Here is an 18,480-nt window from a genome sequence, read left to right as displayed (position 1 = left end):
ACCATCACTCTCTGGATATGATCTCACAGCTTCTCATCCATAGAATAATCCACCCACCAAATCCATACCTTTCCAATTTGGAGAGAAAACCTTAGTGGCATCCAGATAGATTATACCAGTGGCTGTTCCTCAGCATCCGCTGACACATTTATATATGTTACAAAAAACATCTGTCACATCACAGCGGATTCCCTTCAGAAATGCCACAAGCTACATTTCAGTAGCAGTGTTCTGTGTTTGTTTTTGTGTTTGTTTTTGTGTTTGTTACGTTTTCTTTCCCATTGCTCCTATGCAACCTTTTCCCTTTAAAAAAAAAAAAAAAAATTAGGAAAAAAAAAAAAGAAATAATTGTGGATAGAAACTTTATTCCAGCTTCTAAGCCAAATTGCCTGGGTAAGGTAACTTTGGGGGTCTGTTCTTCCACTGATAAAGGCCAGTGTGGGGTGACCCAGCACTAGGGCACGCTCCCGGGGCAGAGGATAGGAGGCCAGGAGGAAGATGCCTTTCCCCATTCCCATACCCAGCCCCTTACCCAGTCCTAATCGCAGGCAGACCCGTGCAGGGCCAACACCCGCAGCTCAGGCAGGGCCTACAGTGAGTCCTTCCCACCGAGGAGCTCCCGCAGCCCCGCCCCGCTCCGCCCCCGCTGCTGAGCCCCGGCCGGTACTCGGTGCAGGGAGGGGCCACCTTAGGCTATTTAAGCCACCGAGGCGGAGCTGCTCGCTCCCGAGGGAAGCCGGTGCAGCCTTAGGACGGTAAGTGGCCGTGCCGGAGACCGTGAGCGTCAGGGCGGCGGGGTTGCTGGCGTGGCGGAGGGCCTTGTGTGGTGTCCGGTCTGCTCGGCTCCCGTGGCCATTCCCCGGGCGTTTCTCTGCGTGCTGCCCGCTGCTCTGATCGTTTCTCCCCCCGGAACGCTCGTGGTCAAGTTTCTGTATCTCTCCAAGGACCCGGAGCCATGCGGACGGCCTCAGCCTCGGGGCGGGGCTTCGGCGTGAGAGCGGGCAGTGCTCCGAGGGGTTACAGGCCTCTACCGGCATAGCGAGGTGCTCTCACCTACGTGCTGTGCTTTGAAGAGGCGTTTCAGTCCATGTCATCGTGGACAGGGGGAAGTTCTTTACTAAGAGAGTGGTTAGGTCCTGGAACAGGCTGCCCAGGGAGGTTGTGGATGCCCCGTCCTTGGAGGTGTTCAAGACCAGGTTGGACGGGGCCCTGGGCAACCTGATCTAGTAAATGTGTATGTTTGGTGGCCCTGCCAGGCAGGGGGGTTGGAACTACATGATCCTTGAGGTCCCTTCCAACCCGGGTCATTCTGTGATTCTGTGACAGAGCAGGTTTGGTTTGGTGTCTGCTGTAGGAACTGGTCGCTGTTATAGGGGGAGTTGCAGTGGTGATACCCTTAATGACTTCTCTGAATCTGAATGGCATAGACAGTGGCATCGAGTGTATCCTCAGCAAGTTTGAAGAAGACATCAAGCTGTGTGGTGCAGGAAGGTGTTGGAGGGAAGGGAAGCCATCTAGAGGTATCTGGGCAGGCTGGAGAAGTGGGCATGTATGAACCTAATGAGTTTTAACAAGGCTGGGTGCAGGGTGCTGCGCTTGAGTTGGGGCTATCCCATGTGCTTATACAAACTGGAGGAAGATCTTGAGAGCAGCCAGGCAGAGAGGGACTTGGGGGGTCCTGGTAAATGAGAAGTGCACTAGAAGGGAAGAGGAGCAGCCAGCAGGGAGAGGGAGGGCATTGTCCCCTGCTCTACTTAGTTCCTGTGAGGCCCCATCTGGAGTACTGCATCCAGGCCTGGGGCTCTCAGCACAAGGAAGACATGGAGCTCTTGGAGCAGGTTCAGAGGAGGGCCACAGGGATCATCAGAAGGCTGGAGCAGCTCTCTTGTGAAAAAAGGTTGAGGGAACTGGGCTTGCTTAAGCTGGAGAAGGCTCTGGAGTGACCTCATTGTGGACTTCAGTACTTGAAGGAAGCTTATAAAAAGGAGGGGGAATGGCTGTTTATGAGGGTGGGTAGTGATAGGGCAATGGGAAATGGCTTTAAACTAAGACAGGGAGGTTTAGGTTAGATATTAAGAGGGTGTTTTTCACACAGAGGGTGGTGATGCACTAGAATGGGTTGCTGAGGGGGTTTGTGGATGCTTCACCCCTGGAGGCATTCAGAGCTAGGCTGGATGAGGCTCTGCTCAGCCTGGTCTAGTGGTTGGCAAACCTGTGCATAGCAGGGAGGTTGAAATTAGAGGTCTTTTTCAACCCAGGCCATTCTATGTTTCTATAAATCATGTGTGTGCTTTAGCTGCATGTAAGTATGGTGACTGCTTTAGGGAAACCAGGCTTTGGTAGGAGGAAGTACTTCAACTTGGCTGTGTCTATATAATCTTTCTAAAGGATTATAAGTTGTCTCAGATTTGCACCAGTTCATGACTACTAAAGAGAGCGCTATCTCCAGTGAGTAAAAGGATGTCAGTGATTGGTGTGAATGCAGTTTTGACTGACAGAAAATGTGTTCTATAAGTCTCTCTTAGATCTGGGGTAGTAGGATGTGCTGATACCACAGTTTGCTGTCTGTGACAGCTTGGTAGCATTCATTTTGCATGTAGAGCAGTCAGCTGTTCCAGAGATCCTGAGATGAACAGCCAGATACTTTAATGACCATCATGCTTGTCTTGTGACTTCTGTGTAGAAGTGGAAAGGCCTAAAGGCTCTGTGTTAAGCTGACTAAACAAGCTCCTGGATTGTAGCAGCTAGTGCTGCTGAATGTACTTGCTTAGAGTAGCATGCAAATCTGGAGTTTTGCTTATGGTCCAGGTCTCTTGTTTCCAGAGGCTGGATTGTAAACCTAATTTTCTTCTGACTTGGAGTTGAGAAGGAATGAGGTCTTGGACTTTATCATATGAGCTTCAGATGGCACAAAATAGCTGTACAAAAACAGGGAAGTGGTAGTGCTTTACTAGTTCCTGGCCTCTGCTGGGGCTGGTTTCTGTTCCTGTGGCTTCACTCTAGCCTCCTTTGGAAGGTTGAGTGGCAGGCTAGGACTTTCTTAAACTGCCTGCTTTCAGTGCTCTGTGGAGGAGGTCAGATAGGGAAACAGCACTTAGCCTTGAACACAGCTAGGTCCACTAAGGCATGCTGTTAGCTGAACTCTTATAACAAAACACAACTTCAGAGAGTATGTTTCATTTGAGTAATGCTTTGCCTGTGTTTCTTAGTTAAGTACATGAAGTGTCTTTACAGATCAGCTTGATCAGCTGTAACTCCCACAGTTTGTCTGGAGAGAGGCAGAGACAGTGGTGTTCCAGTTGAATGTGTTTTGGTCGCTTTGTGATTTCCTAAGAGGCTGTAGCCTCAAGTTTTATATTCATGTGGCTTGATGTGTAGCATTAGCAGGTGAAAGTTGAAAGCCTTTTGTAGTGAAACTTCAGGAGGCTAAATTATTTTTGTCACATAATTTTTCAGCAACAACATTCTGGTCAGAAGATGGCTGCTCTTGACACCCTCTTTAAATACATTGATGAACACCAAGACCTTTATGTTGAGGTAAGTTTTCTTCCACATTTGTGCTGCAGTACAGGTAGCTATGGGATACTGGAAGGTAAAAAGTTAAAACTTCAAGCTTGAGTTACACCAGTATAGCGTGCTTGATAATGAAGTCAGGTAACTGGAAGGTGAGGGACCAGGCAGAGGGTATGACTGGTTTGAGCAACGCTCAGACAAGAAGTATGTGGTGTGGTGTTCAGCTCTCACTATCTCACTTGGAAAAATGAGCTAAGATGGCCTGAGAAGTCTGATAGATGCTAATTGATTCTGCTTGCCTGAAGAAAAGCAACCAGGGGCATAACTTGCACAAAATACCATAGTCTTAAGTCTGCCTTCCTTATCTGCAAACAGCTAGGTTGGTAGTGTAGTGTAACTGTGGGAAAGTGAGATTTTAGAGAACTTTTGAGTGTGATACCAGTGGTTATAGTGTTCCATTGTGTAGATAATGGAGTTGATTTACCTCAAGTTAAAGCTTTATTGATATGAGTTGATTTTAGTGTTAATAGTGCCTCCCATCCAATGCATAGTGAAAACTGTGGCTTTTGTCTTCCTGCAGCGGCTGGCTGAGTGGGTAGCAATCCAGAGTGTGTCAGCATGGCCGGAGAAGAGGGCTGAAATCAGGCGCATGATGGAAGTTGCTGCAAAGGGTATTGAGAAACTGGGAGGCACAGCTCAACTTGTGGATATCGGGACACAAAAGGTATGTGAGCATCTGTCTCTGAACAGAGTTCTTAAGGTGACAAGATGTTTGTGCCAAGACGTGTGCTAGTTTCTGTGATCCCAGTAAAGTGCTCATACACTTCAAAGAATCACTTAAAATGTTATTAGGGCTACAGTTATAGTGAAAGAGGATAGTGTAGATAATCTTGTATCCCTTTAGATGCTGGGAATATGAACTGTGCAGAATCTAGCAGGTATCCCACTGGCATGTAGCGTGCTGTGCAGACCCTATCTGTGAAGATATAGTTTAAATAAGCAAAATGGAACTATATGAGAATTTCTGAAAGACAACTTAATTGATGTCATCAGACAAAAGGGATGTTCACATGAGAACTTGCTGTGCTTTCTGATAAAGACAAGGACATGCAGGTGCTGTAATCACCTGTAGCAAGTAGGATATGCCTACAAGCTGTGGTGTGCTGGTTGGGTTTATCTTGGTGCCAAGTGATATGCACAGTGCAGTGTCTGCCTGAAGGCTGAGCTATATATACATCATATCACAGCACAGGATTGGGTATACTTGGGCTGTTAAATGGATTACTAATTTGTTGTTATATAAAGGTCTTCTGGATCAGATCGCTACAGGAGCCTTGTGAGTTGCAACCTTGAGTTGTAGTATCATAGAATCATAGAATTACCCAGGTTGGAAAAGGCTTCAAGGATCATAAAGTCCAACCGCAGCCTAACCATAGCACCCTAACTCTAACAAGTTGGTCTAGTAGTCTCAGGAGACATGAGATAAAGTCATTCTTCAGTCTTAAGCTTCATAAGACCTTTATTTTATAGTCAGTCTTGGGATGCGTATCAGTTAAGCATATCATTACATGTTGGACTGTGTGTTAAATCTTCTTAAATACGGACTGAACATGAACAGAGCACTTTCAAAGAAAAATGTGGTTCTTAATGGTGGCTCTTTACACCTTGAGAGTTTCAATTAATTCACTGAGACAAACTTGCTCTGTTCATCAGTGTGTCATGGTTTTGTAACAAAACCGTGACACAGTGTTAACTTTCTTGGGAGGTAAGAACTATTGCTGCTGTAGCAGTGAAGAGCAATGTAAAGCAATTGGCCAAGTTGTTTCATCCAGCTTAAGTTTACTACTGTACAGCAATTTGTACCGACTACCATAACTTCTTGCAATATTAAAGCTGCAATTGGTCAGGGACCATGCAGCCAGCTGATAAAAATCTGAACTTGGAGCCTGGAAGTGATATCTGATGCTGCTTTCGATCTGCTGAACAGTTTTTAGGCGCGTGTTCACCAATATAGACATAAGTGCTTACTGAGAATAGCATGTGGAAATTGCTTACAGGTTGCTTCAAAGAACTAAGTTGAGTTCAATTTTTTATCAGCACTGCCCTGCCATTCACTTAACAGCGTAGGCTAGAATGGAGAAATAGAGCTGTTGAAGACCTTATGTAGGCATGCTTTACTCAGTGATTTTGTTGTCAGGAAATCACTGTCACGAGATCTATACTGTGCACAGGATGAAAGTGCAGTGACAAGAAGTGCAGAATACTCTGAATGGAGTTCAGCACTGATGCTGAGGTAAGCATTAGATACAGCAGTTTGGCATGCAGATAGCTTGCTCGGCTAAAATGTAACGTAGGAGTGTTTAGTATTTCTGAGCTTGGAAACACTTTGACTATTTTTGGGACTTGTAAGGAGTTCTTTTCTGACATGGTTCTGTGATGCTTTCACAGACACATTCTGCTTCTTGTAGTCAGTTTAAGTAGCTGAGTTTTGTTTAGCTGTCTGTAAAGGTTATGAGATTAGAGGTGCAGTGTTAAAATAATTAATGTAATATAATTGTGCCATTGACATTCTATATTTGTGTTTAAAAACAAAAACTTCTGCCTTCTTTTTCTAGCTGCCTGATGGATCAGTGATCCCTCTACCTCCAATTGTTCTGGGAAAGCTTGGCTCAGATCCACGTAAAAAGACTGTGTGTGTATATGGCCACCTGGATGTTCAGCCAGCAGCACTGGAGGATGGCTGGGACAGTGAGCCCTTCACACTGGTAGAAAGAGATGGTAAGAGCGTGGACTTCAGATATGGAGCACTTATTTAGCTAGCATTCCTTAATTATTCTAGAGTCATATCCTTAATAGGAAGGGAGACAGAAAGAGAGAACCCTTGATGTAACTGAAAAGATGTAGGGGAAAATAGTAAGCAATAGGGATATAAAATTTCAGTTACTCTTAGTTTTTTTTCTGGGTTTCTATGTTGTACCTGCCTGCTTTCCTCCTTGTAACTACAATGAAGTTGTAACTGTTGTCTTCAGTGGTTAAAGAAATTGTCATAAACCTTCTTTGTGTTACTTTTTACCTTTCTGAACTGGCAGCCTGTGAGGTCGTGTCAGACTGAGGCTTTTGAACCACTACAAGGGGCAGGTTTTCAGTGCTACTTCCTTACCCCTGGTGAGAGAGGAATGATACAGCAGCCTGCATGGTTTGCTTTGTTTGTGCACTGTGCTACAGTGAGTGCACAAGCTATTTGAGAGCCAGTACCCAGGGAAGTGTTTGTATCCAGTAATGGGGATGAAGAAATTGTGCAGTAACTTATGCTTAAATAACATTTCCTATAGCCAAGAGGAAAGGAAAACTTTAAAAGTTCTTGCTGTCAACAGCCCCTTTCTTGTTTCATTTGCTCAGTGTTAAGAGTCAAAGGTTCTTCTGTACTTGTGACATTAACCATTCTTGTATTGCATAAGCATTAATCATTGCCAAGAAAAAGCATTTGTGGTAACTGGTATTTCTAGCAGGGCACTAGGTCATAAGTAGCAGAGTCCAAATTAATAAATCAGATTGTTCTTTGATAGTAAAAGCGAGACTTACCTCAGGCAGTGGCTTATTTCTGTGCAGCCTGCTAGTGTAGGTGGTATATTCACCAATGGCTCACAACCTCTGTGATTTGGTCTGATGTTGTGGTTATACAGCTTAGGGGTTGTAGCCACAGCTCTTACGAGTTGCATCAATATCTGCCTCTTATCTCACGTGCCATTTCCTAAGACTTTCCATTACCTGTAGAACTTCTCTGACTAGTTTTCTGGTATTCAGAGAACTGGTCACTACTGAAATTGTATTCTTCAAATAAAGGATTATTAAATTGAAACTGTGCTGGTTAACTTTCTGTTAAAAGGAGATGGCTTGTTTCTGTATCCCTACTGATGTAATTGTAGAAAACAGTATTAATGGAAAGGGTATGGGGATGAATTAGCCCATGGCAGTTGCATCTCTTCCAGGTTTTCTTTTCTACCCAGGGAGCAAGCAGCTCATGGAAGAGGTGAGGTAGCACTGAAAGTGGATTAACTACAGCAGTACCTATCCCACTGCATGGGTATATGAAGTAGGGTATGAAACTGCTGCTTCAGAAGAATCTCAAAGGAAAGTTAGCATAATTAGTGCTGAAAAGCTTATCCAGAAGGATATTTTTTTCTGCAAGTAAGAGATGACAAACTTCATTCTAATTTTTCTCCATTCTGGTTAATTTGCCTGATGTCTGCAGGGAAGCTGTATGGGAGAGGATCAACAGATGACAAAGGTCCAGTGCTTGCCTGGCTGAATGCCTTGGAGGCTTATCAGCAAACTAATCAGGTGTGTACCCAATATTTATTCTGCTTTTTCCACGTACAGCTGAGTCTAGCAATAAATGTTATCCAGCCACAAACCCTTCTGAGGCTGCTTATTCAGCTGATTGGAGGAATGGTGCAACATTTCCTGACTTCCTGGTAGAACTGAACTGACTTGCTGACAGGCTGGTTTTGTAGATGGCTTGGGTTGCACTTAAAACATTTTTGCTTTAAAGAAATATGTAGGAAGGAAAATACATATGCAGTCATCTGGAGTATGAGTAATAATTTTCTTAAATGAAAGAATGTCAAATTAGTCTGCCCTTTAGCAAAGCTTAACGTCTCACTGCCACTGAATTATAAGAGATTAACATGGTGTCATGAAATTTTCCTGTTTCTGTGAAAGAAAAAGTACAGCCAGAAATTAAGCAGTTATCTATCTGTCTTGTAAGACTGATTGTTACTGGGCAGAGAATTAGCAGTTCTCTAGTGCTTTTGGCATATGGTAGACTGGTCAGACAAGGTAGCCCTGACTCCTACTATAGCGGGCAGTTTTTATGCTTAATAACTAATTTTTCTTGCCCTGTGACTTACCCTTGGCAGCTGATCTGTTGCTTTTCTACAGCTAAGAGGATTGGAAACCAGTTGCTCTAGAGCTTAGTTAAACCTTTTTTGAAGAGTTTGAATTCCATCAAATGAAGGGTGGACTAAGTGCCCTTGACTTAAGTACATCTAGGTGTCATAAGACAGACTTTAGATAGAATTAATGCATTCAGACACTGCAAAACCAAGCTACCCTTGTTCTGCTTAGTTATGTGACAGATCAAAATTACTGGTCACTGAAGGAATTATATGTTGTCATATACTTAATCTGTTCTTGTTCATTTTCAAAGGAGTTTCCAGTAAATATTAAGTTCTGCCTAGAGGGTATGGAGGAATCAGGATCAGAAGGCCTTGATGAACTGATTTTTGCTCAGCGCGATACTTTCTTCAAAGATGTGGATTATGTTTGCATTTCTGACAACTACTGGCTAGGCAAGAACAAACCTTGTATCACCTATGGCTTGAGGGGTGTTTGCTACTACTTCATAGAGGTGAGTTCTGAAATACGTGGCCTAATGAGAAAATCTAGCTCAATACTATTAGAGAATCCAGGTTTTTCAAGCCAATAGTTTTTTTTCAGAGATGATAGGACTGACTAGTAGATAGAACAGGTTCCACTATAATAATCTAAATAACTTCTTTTTAGTATCCTATATGATATTTGGATAGAAGGGTTAGCTTTCAGCTATCCAGGAGCTTTGCTAAAGGATTATCATGGCAGGTAACTTCATCCAGATACTTCTTTAAGTAAAGAAGTCACCTCTGAAGTCTCCAGTATTACTGCACTTTACGAAGCAGTAGGAAGCTTGTCTGCTCAAATGCACTACAACTGAATGGTCAGCATTCAGAAACACTCATCCTCAAAATACTTGCAACAAAAATCTAGGATAGAAATCTATGCAACTTTCACTGTTTTCATGCTATAATTAACCTGAATCTCATAATTCATCTATAACCAGGTAGAATGCAGTGACAAAGACCTTCACTCTGGAGTTTATGGTGGTTCAATACATGAGGCTATGACGGATCTCATTGCTCTAATGGGTAAGAAAAAGCAAATTTCATTGAATGCATCTAAAATGGGAATGAGTCCTGTTAAAGCAGTGAAGCATTCCTGAGTACTACTTACACTTCATTGGCTATGGAAAGCCAATGAAGCTGTGCTTTGCAGGGTAAACATGAAACAGAACGATCCCTTAGATACAGAAATATGAAGGTCTAGCAAAGCTTCTCTTAAAGCCTTGTTGTGCATTTCTGGGCTAGTTTCATCAGATCTTTCCTGCAAACTCTTCTACAGATGTCATATTGAGCTTCTTGAGCAGTCCTGCCTTCAAACAGCCAGCCAAACATGTAGCAGTAGATTTATATTTAGGTGCAGGAAAGTACATGTTTTTGGATAGCTGCAAAATCCATCAGTGCCCTTTATGTTTTGTGGAAAAGACCCTGAGAGGTGGAAGGTCATTTAACTATATTTACAGAGGTTTTCAGAAGACTGACTGCCACTTCCCACTGGAAGTGTTCCCCCATAATGGCATTTATTTATTCTGGATAAATCCTGATCTGAAGTGCTTTCTGTTTACAGGTTCTCTCATAGACAAGAAAGGGAAAATCCTCATCCCTGGCGTCAATGAAGCAGTGGCACCTGTTACTGATGAGGAGCTGGCCATTTATGAGAAGATTGATTTTGACCTAGAAGAATATGCAAAAGACGTAGGAGCAACAAAACTACTCCATGATACAAAGGTACGCTGTACTCCTGCCTGCCCTAGTTAGGTGTGTAAGTTCAGGCATACTGTACAGTTAATTGTATGCTTAGTGCTAGCAGTTACTCTGTGAAGCACCCACTTGGAAACTTTGTCTAGGCTATCCTGTATTTAAAGCAAGCAGTCTAGGCAATACTAAAGCTGCTCCTGAGTTGTTCCTTACTAATGTGTAAATAGCATTTTGAACTTGTATGAACTTATCTAATGCTGTTCTCTTAAAGCTAGATAAATACAGTTAGCACAGGAGAAATGTTTCCCAAAGTCAGATACTGTGTCTGCACAAAGCATCTGAGTTCATGGATTTTTGTAGGAAGTTCAGTGGGTTATCTGAAATTTAGTTTCTTATGCAGTTGAATCTTCTCATGAGGTAAGAAAATGGTAACTGTGATCTTAAGGTTGACACACCAGACATCTTCCTAGCCTTAGCAAGCAGGGACCTTTTTGTAGGCTGCTGAAATGTTTGGCTGGGCTCAAGTCCAGTATAGGCATGTCTTTTGTTTCTAAAACCTTCATCCCATGAGTTCTCTAAATGAATGCCAGAAAATACTCACAAGGTACAAGTAGTATATACTGATCTTAAAAATCTAAGCCATAGATGTAAATCTATCATAACATGCTGAAAGAAGTGTTATAAAGGACAAGTTTACATATTCAGGTCTGTCTTTTCTCCTGGTAATATCAGGAGAAGACTTCAGACTGAACTGAAGTAGCTGTAAGTAACAATTTTATATGTTCAGTGTTGTTTCTACATGCAGGAGTTTATATCAACTGAGAGCACACAGACTTTAGTGTTTAGTCTTTCTCTATAAAGTAATGAATGAAATATAACTTGTGTATAAGGAGTTGGCATGGTGCCCTTCACTTGAGGTACTAAAACTGTTCCATCTTAGCTAGACTGAAATCCTGGTGTAATTCATGGAGATAATTCAGTTACATGTGTGCAAGAAATGTGTTGGGGCTAAAGGGAGATATGAGAAGGCTTGTAATTTTCAGGTAAGGGGCAGCATGCTTGAAGGTTTTGAGCAGTGATAGTTCTGCTCGAGAGAAGCGTAGAGGCAAGTTGTACCTGTAACAAAACAACTTTGGCATGAAAGCCCACAAAATTAAGTCTCCCTAATATTTACAGTGTAGGTCAGTTTCAAGTTACTGTAGTTGTCTGCCCAGGACACAGATGTGTTGAATTCACAACATCCAGTGTACTGAACTGTGTCCAAGGCAGCGAGGAGGAAATGTGTATCTGAAATGGCCTTGTGATGGCTGGTAGTAGCACTCATGCCAGTGAACTCAGTTCATTCAGCTTATTATGGCTGATACTGTCAGCAGCTGAAAGAGGAGCTTGCTGTATGCTGCAGTCTGCAGTGGTGAGGCTCATAAAATGTGATCTTTGTCAGTGTGTGACTCAGTATTGAAGACACATGCCTGACTTAAGGCTATGGGGAACAGAACTTCCAGGCTGCTTCTTATAGTGCTTGAGCATCTTTTATAAATGTGTTTGTATTCTTTTCAGAAGCAGAATGTGCGTGTCCTGTAAGTTCTGCAGAACTAGGAGAAAGCCCAACTGGAGTTACTGGAAGCCAGCTCTTGTATTTGAATGTGTGCTTAATAGAATTGTTGGCTTCTGTTTGCTACTGAGTGGTCTTGGTTGAGGTGCATTTGTCCATGTGAGAAAGCACTGTTCTTTGCAAATCTTTAGTAGAGATCTCCCAAGTTAATTTCATCTGTCAAACTTCATGTAATCTTACATTTATTCCTTTGCTTCTGCAGAGAGATATCCTTATGCATAGATGGAGATATCCTTCTTTGTCTCTCCATGGAATTGAAGGAGCCTTCTCAGCCTCTGGAGCCAAGACTGTGATTCCTAGGAAAGTGATTGGCAAGTTCTCAATCAGACTTGTGCCAAACATGACTCCTGAAGAGGTCACAAAGCATGTATGTTGAGATGGAGTAATGATCTCTAAAAGCCTCTCAGCTTCTTTTCTCCATATCTAGGAGGAAAAGTATTTCTAGCTTCTGAAACAGTTCTGTTTACTTTGCTACAGTCTTCCCTGCCTGCACCTCAGCTCATGTATTAGAGGGAATGAGTGTAGTCCCACACTGAACTGTTGTGGCCTTGGTGTCCACTTTCTCTCAGTTAACTTGAAGATGCAGCTGAGAACTGAATGCTGTTTTAATTGTGGGGCACTTGAGCTACTGCATGAGCCTATTCAAAAGCATAAGAGTTCATCATAGTGAATGACTGTTCTACAGTAATACTTTTACTTCCCTGGTGGTGATACTGACTGCAGAGTTACATGGTAATGAGAGATAATAGTAATGTGAAAGCTATTGTTGCATGCAGTTGTGACCTGCAAGTCTCTAGTATGCTTTTCGTTTCTTATCTTCAGTGTTTATACATGTAAAAGTATCAAGGCTACTTGATTTTTTTTTTATTTTTTTTTCCCTATAGGTTCAAGATTACCTGACCAAAAAGTTTGCAGAGCTGCAGAGCCCTAACAAATTCAAGGTATACTTGGGCCATGGTGGCAAGCCCTGGGTGTCAGACTTTGACCATCCCCACTACATGGCTGGCAGAAGGGCCATGAAGACAGGTCAGTGGCTTTTCCACTTTGTATTTGGAAGTATTCTTGTTCCAGCACCTCAAGAAATACTGTGGAGGTCATGTTTGCAGAGTATTTGTGGTGTTTCACACTTGAGTGATACATTTGACTCACTGAGTAAGAAAGCATTTCATGTGCTGAAGTACAGGATGGAGGAAAAGTTACTATTGAGCTCATTCAAAACATGGAGCAAGTCTATTGTCATGGTGTTGCTCTTAAATAAGGACGCAACTGTCAGTAGTTCAGGTAATTTCCTTAACCAAAGCCCTCCAAACTTATGCATTCTGTTATCCTTAGCTGTGGTAGGGTTAACAAGGGCAAATCTGATTTCTGTTGGGGTTCAGCAGGCTTTCAGATAGTATAAACAGTTTGAACTAGACTCTGAAACTGACAATACTCCAGCACTATGTTTGGGGTGAAACTCTGGTCCTGTTACTTCTGCAGTCTATCAGAGAAGCTTTAGAAAATGTACGGAAGTACTTACTTAAGCAGTACTTAATTGCTCAAGCAGCAGTAAGGATCTGTTAGAAAACCAAATGCAACTTTGAACTGACTAGAGTATCACTTTGTTTTAGTTTTTGGAGTTGAACCAGACCTGACAAGGGAGGGAGGAAGCATTCCTGTTACCCTCACTTTTCAAGAGGCAACAGGCAAGAATGTCATGCTGCTTCCTGTTGGAGCTGCGGACGATGGTGCCCACTCTCAGAATGAGAAACTAAATAGGTAAGAATATATATTTTTTTCCCTGTTCCAGACTGAGTTGTGCTGCAGGTCTTTTCACATATTATGAAAAGATCTAAGGCAAATCAAGCATGTTAAGGGTTGGGAAGGTGTCCTTAGTGGAGGATGACTGAGTGGGTGGTTGTGCTTGACAGATCCATAGCTGAATCTTTACATCCTTACTGCTTCTGGTTGTGCATGCTTGCAACAAGGAACTTCTCATAGTTCAGCCTCAAAGCTGGGCTACTCTGTCTTACTTAACTCATAGGTGACAATTCTTGCATTTCCCTTGGCAAGACAGAATCATACAACCATTGAATTACCCAGGTTGGAAAAGACCTTGAAGATCATCAAGTCCAACCGCAGCCTAACCAGAACCCTAACTCTAAAAACCCTACACTAAATCATATCCCTGAGCACCACATCCAAATGGCTCTTAAACACAACCAGGGATGGCGATTCAACCCCCTCCCTGGGGAGCCTATTCCAGTACCTANTCTTAAACACAACCAGGGATGGCGATTCAACCACCTCCCTGGGGAGCCTATTCCAGTACCTAACTACCCTTTCTGTGAAGAAGTTCTTCCTAATATCCAACCTAAACTTGCCCTGGCACAACTTGAGGACATTTCCTGTCACTAGGAAGGTTGGGAATACTCTTTCTTGCCACAACTTTGTTGGCAACAGATGCTACAGGCAGAGCACTAATTCTGCAGTATGCACAGCTGCTTGGAAAACAGCTCAAACTACAGCAGTACTAATGGGAGCTGTCTTTGCAGGTACAACTACATCCAGGGAGTGAAGATGCTTGGCGCGTACCTCTATGAAGTTTCACAATTGAAGGACTAAGACACCTTACCTTCTGGCTTGTGATTCAGAAGATTCCTTTTCTTACGGACAGTGTCTGTTAATTCTTATGTGCCTCCCCTTTTCAACCAACACTCCACTGCTTTGGAGAAGAGGGAAGCATGCGATTCTACTTGAGAAACAAACATTGTAAACCAAAAATAATTATTCAAATCCTTCAAATGACAGACTATTTCCTATCTGTCCAGTAGTCCTGAAAGGCATCTTTCCCCTGCCTCACTTCAGAGTTCTGATTTGCTGTACTCGTTCTGGCCTCCCAGACTAGCATTAACAGGCTAAGCTAGGCAAATATTAAGTAATGATGCTTTGCTCTGAGAAATGCCTTAGAGCATGGTGTGTTCCTACGTGTCTTGTATAGTGATGAGTTGAGCAGCATCTGCTGCTTCTGTAGGGAAGAGAAGGCAGAAATGCCCTGACTATCCGGTTTTTGTTGTTTGATCTGGAGTCTTAACTGTGAGTGGCTATTGGGGCAGGAAGAAGGCTTCTGTTCTTACTATACATCTTCTAGAGCTTCTCTGCCTACTTTTTCTGTTTTCTAATGGAGGTTGAGGTCCAGTATCATTAAACACTACACTTGTATTTTCAGCTGGGGTACAGGCTGAGACTTGCATAATGTGGCTGTGTTGGTGCTTGTAAGCACCAAGCTTCTCTAGTAACACTGGATAGTGTAAGGTTCTCACCTCCTGGTGGTGCTGAAACTAACTTGGTATAACAACCTGGTATATGCAAGATGGCACAAGTATTCATCTGTATGTAGAGACCAACTGATTATATAGGATAACATGTCCAAGCAGTTGTTGCTTTTAAAGCAGCTTTCCCCAGTCACTGAGTTGATGGCTCATACTTCTTTAAATGGGATGACTATCTGAAAAGACCCCATGGTTAGTTTATGTTGCTTTTCTACCTATTAATTTGAGAAGCATAAAAACTTCTAAAATCCACTTCATGGACTTGAGGTAATGAGTTTTTCACAGTGTGTAAAAGAACTTATTAGATGGTCAAAAAGCTGATAATGTTAGGAGCTATGTTTAGAAATTTATAGCTGTCATTTCTAACTGCTGTGTTGAGAATCAGGTAATTGACTAAAGTTCTGTGCTAAAGATTCTGCATAAGGTCCTGCACTTCTTGAATAATCACAATATGGCAGAGTAGTGAAAATTGTCCAAAACAGCACTAAGTATATAAAGGAATTTCTGGGAAAGGCTTGGAAACAGAGTCTACTGAGTGGACTGTGGGAATATTTCAGCGTGCGGTGAGTGCCAGAACCCTGTGAGAAGAGCTTAAAATAGGATTTTGTCCTGAGCAAAATGAGCACTGAAGAGTAAGATGTTAAACTAATATGGCCTTTTTAAAAATTAAGGGGACTTTACAACTGTTCTATTGTAATACCAGTTTGTAATTCTATAATTATACTATATTGAAAGCTTTCCTGCTTTGGGTGTAGCCTCCTTTGTTACCACGGAAGGTGATAACAGAAGCTGTAGTACTTGACTGGAATGAACACTGCAGGCAGAAAGGACCACGATACCAGCTTCTGTCTGCCTGCTTCAGAACTGCCTTCTTGAAGGCTTCCAGGAAACTAATACCTTTGGCAGAGGTCTGGATTGCTGATGTATTTGGCTCTTGCGTATTGTACAGGGGTTTACTTAATCACAATAGCCCATGTTGTTTGAAGAGCAACACTCAATGCAGAAGCTGGGCATTACATACAGTGTGAGGTAGCAAAACTTGGGGGGGAAATTCAGTGAAGTATGGAACATCACAGCACCATCTGCTGGACACATGACTGGAGTTTTCCATGCAGAGCTTTGTATTGCTGCTTTTTTTTTTTTTTTTAACCTGTTTACTGAAAGGTTGTTCAACTCCAGTTAATATATAACACGAATGCAGGTGTAAATATATGCTCTTTAAAAGGCTCCTGGGGGAGCTGGCTTGGCTGTCAGACCAGTTACTGTTTAGTGAAGGAACTACAGAAGAACAGAACTGCAGATGTTGGGTACTCGTGTAGCTGCTGGGTATTTTAATGTGCTGAATAATTCCATTGTGAAGTTATGTAATAGAAAAATATTCTTGCTGATTGTGCAGTTTCTTACTCATCTCTTTGCCTACAGTCACCATCATTTCTGTGCGGCAGAGTTACACAGGAACAACTTTAGAAAGATGCAGGGCTGCAGTCTCCAGTTTACGTGAGCAGAGAAGAGTAATGCCATCTCTCTATTGACAGGAAAACAAAAGTAAGGCTGTAAAAAGAAAAGGGGTTATGCTCTCTTCTAATCTAAATCTTGACTGGGCTTATAAGGGCTACTGATACATGCCTGTTTGGTTTATTTAAAGCTTATTCTTGTTTGGCACCCATGTTTTGTTCATCTGATACTTAGATGTTATGTCTGAACAGGGCAGGAGCTCAGCTTATTGCCTGCTGACCCAAACAGTACATGGTCTGCAGTTGATAAGATATTCTGTGAACTTCTGCTTAGCCAAATTATGTCAAAATGTGCTGAATACTCTCAAATACTAAAGCAAAGGACTTGAATCACCTTTGTACTTTCTTTGTTGTCTTGCTCCCTCCCCCCAAGGCAATTTTGTTTTCATGTTCAGATTCCCTTCCAGACAATCTTAACAAATATTTAGTAATGGCCCTATTGGAAGACAGGACATTTCATGCCCAGAGTCGTGCTGCTGTGAGCTCAAGTGAGCTGGTGTGTACTTTCATTTCTCTTACACTAGGAATGGAGATCTCCACTATGCATTTTACAGTCACTTGTCCACATGGGTGAAGCTATGGCAGAACAGAAAATGTGAACTTCGGTTTGCAGTATCTCACTGCTCACAGGAGCTCATGAGTTTTAGCAAAATCCACAATGAGATGTGTCTTCTTACAGAATAAGCCGTAACTGGCTTTTTAAAAGTCACTTCATTTTTGCTGTTCTGGGTAATGACTGTTTGCATATTAAAAACACAATCCTGAATTTCAACTATATGGCTATTCACTTCTGGCTCATTAAGAACAAAGTTTTCTAATTTAGAATCATAGAATTATCCAGGTTGGAAAAGACCTTGAAGATCATCAAGTCCAACCGCAGCCTAACCATAGTACCCTAACTCTAAAGACCCTCTGCTAAATCATATCCCTGAGCACCACATCCAAACGCCTCTTAAACACAACCAGGGATGGCAATTCAACCACCTCCCTGGGGAGCCTATTCCAGTACCTAACTACCCTTTCTGTGAAGAAGTTCTTCCTAATATCCAACCTNCTGGGGAGCCTATTCCAGTACCTAACTACCCTTTCTGTGAAGAAGTTCTTCCTAATATCCAACCTAAACTTGCCCTGGCACAACTTGAGGCCATTTAAAACTGGTTTTTTTGTTCTTTTTTTTTTTTTTTTTTAACTTGGCACAGCAATGGGACAGAAGAATACAATGGAATACAATGGGAAAGGTGTTACAACAGAGGTGTGATGATGAAAGGATCCATGATAGAGAGGTGCTATAAAGGAAGGGAAGAAGATTGCTCACCTGTATCAGAAGATTCTAGGTTTGCAGGGGAAAGCTCCACCAAGGGGGTTGTGATTCACTGATGCACCTTAGTAAAGTCAGAGTCCATAAGCAGTGTGTATGAACAGCGTTTGAGGAAGGATCTTTTGAAGGTTGATGATCCTGTCTACATATAAATAAAAACACTAAATGTCAATATAAAAGTCATCTAAAGATGCAGCTTTATTGCTCTCTTGGACAGTGAGTAAATGGAAGAACAAATATAAACTGTTACTGTACAGAATTATAGCCATTCCTGAAGTTCAAGATATACAAGGGAATTAAATGTCATTTTAAGAACTAATTAAGAGACAGAATAAATTTTTAAAAACTATGAATAATAAGGGAGCGCTAGATTTACTTAGTTCTAAATTGACAGGGATTTACTCTGTATTACATTGCCCGCTCTGCAGAAGTTTTCCTTTATGACATCACAGGTGATTCAGTCATCAAGCTAAAATATTTAATATTAAAGATGATACATCTTGTTTTCTTAACTTCTCGTGGTTTCACGAGTGGAGAGAGTGTCAGCCATAAGTGCTCCTCCAGCTCCTTCCTGTAATTG

General features: G+C 42.2%; 1 protein-coding gene across 1 annotated transcript; it reads left to right on the top strand.

The window, feature by feature from the left end:
* The first annotated feature begins 624 nt into the window (after positions 1-624).
* On the top strand, positions 625-16,916 carry CNDP2 (carnosine dipeptidase 2). The gene is made up of 12 exons (XM_015855164.2): positions 625-755; positions 3,457-3,537; positions 4,094-4,237; positions 6,129-6,291; positions 7,766-7,854; positions 8,723-8,923; positions 9,392-9,476; positions 10,015-10,175; positions 11,960-12,124; positions 12,642-12,783; positions 13,368-13,515; positions 14,292-16,916. The coding sequence occupies exons 2-12, from the start codon at positions 3,478-3,480 to the stop codon at positions 14,359-14,361; spliced, it is 1,428 nt and encodes a 475-aa protein (XP_015710650.1). The 5' UTR covers positions 625-755; positions 3,457-3,477; the 3' UTR covers positions 14,362-16,916.
* Positions 16,917-18,480: the final 1,564 nt, after the last annotated feature.

Source organism: Coturnix japonica, chromosome 2 (assembly GCF_001577835.2).
Source record: "Coturnix japonica isolate 7356 chromosome 2, Coturnix japonica 2.1, whole genome shotgun sequence".
Lineage (NCBI taxonomy): Eukaryota > Metazoa > Chordata > Aves > Galliformes > Phasianidae > Coturnix > Coturnix japonica.
This window is presented reverse-complemented; position numbering and strand designations above follow the sequence as displayed.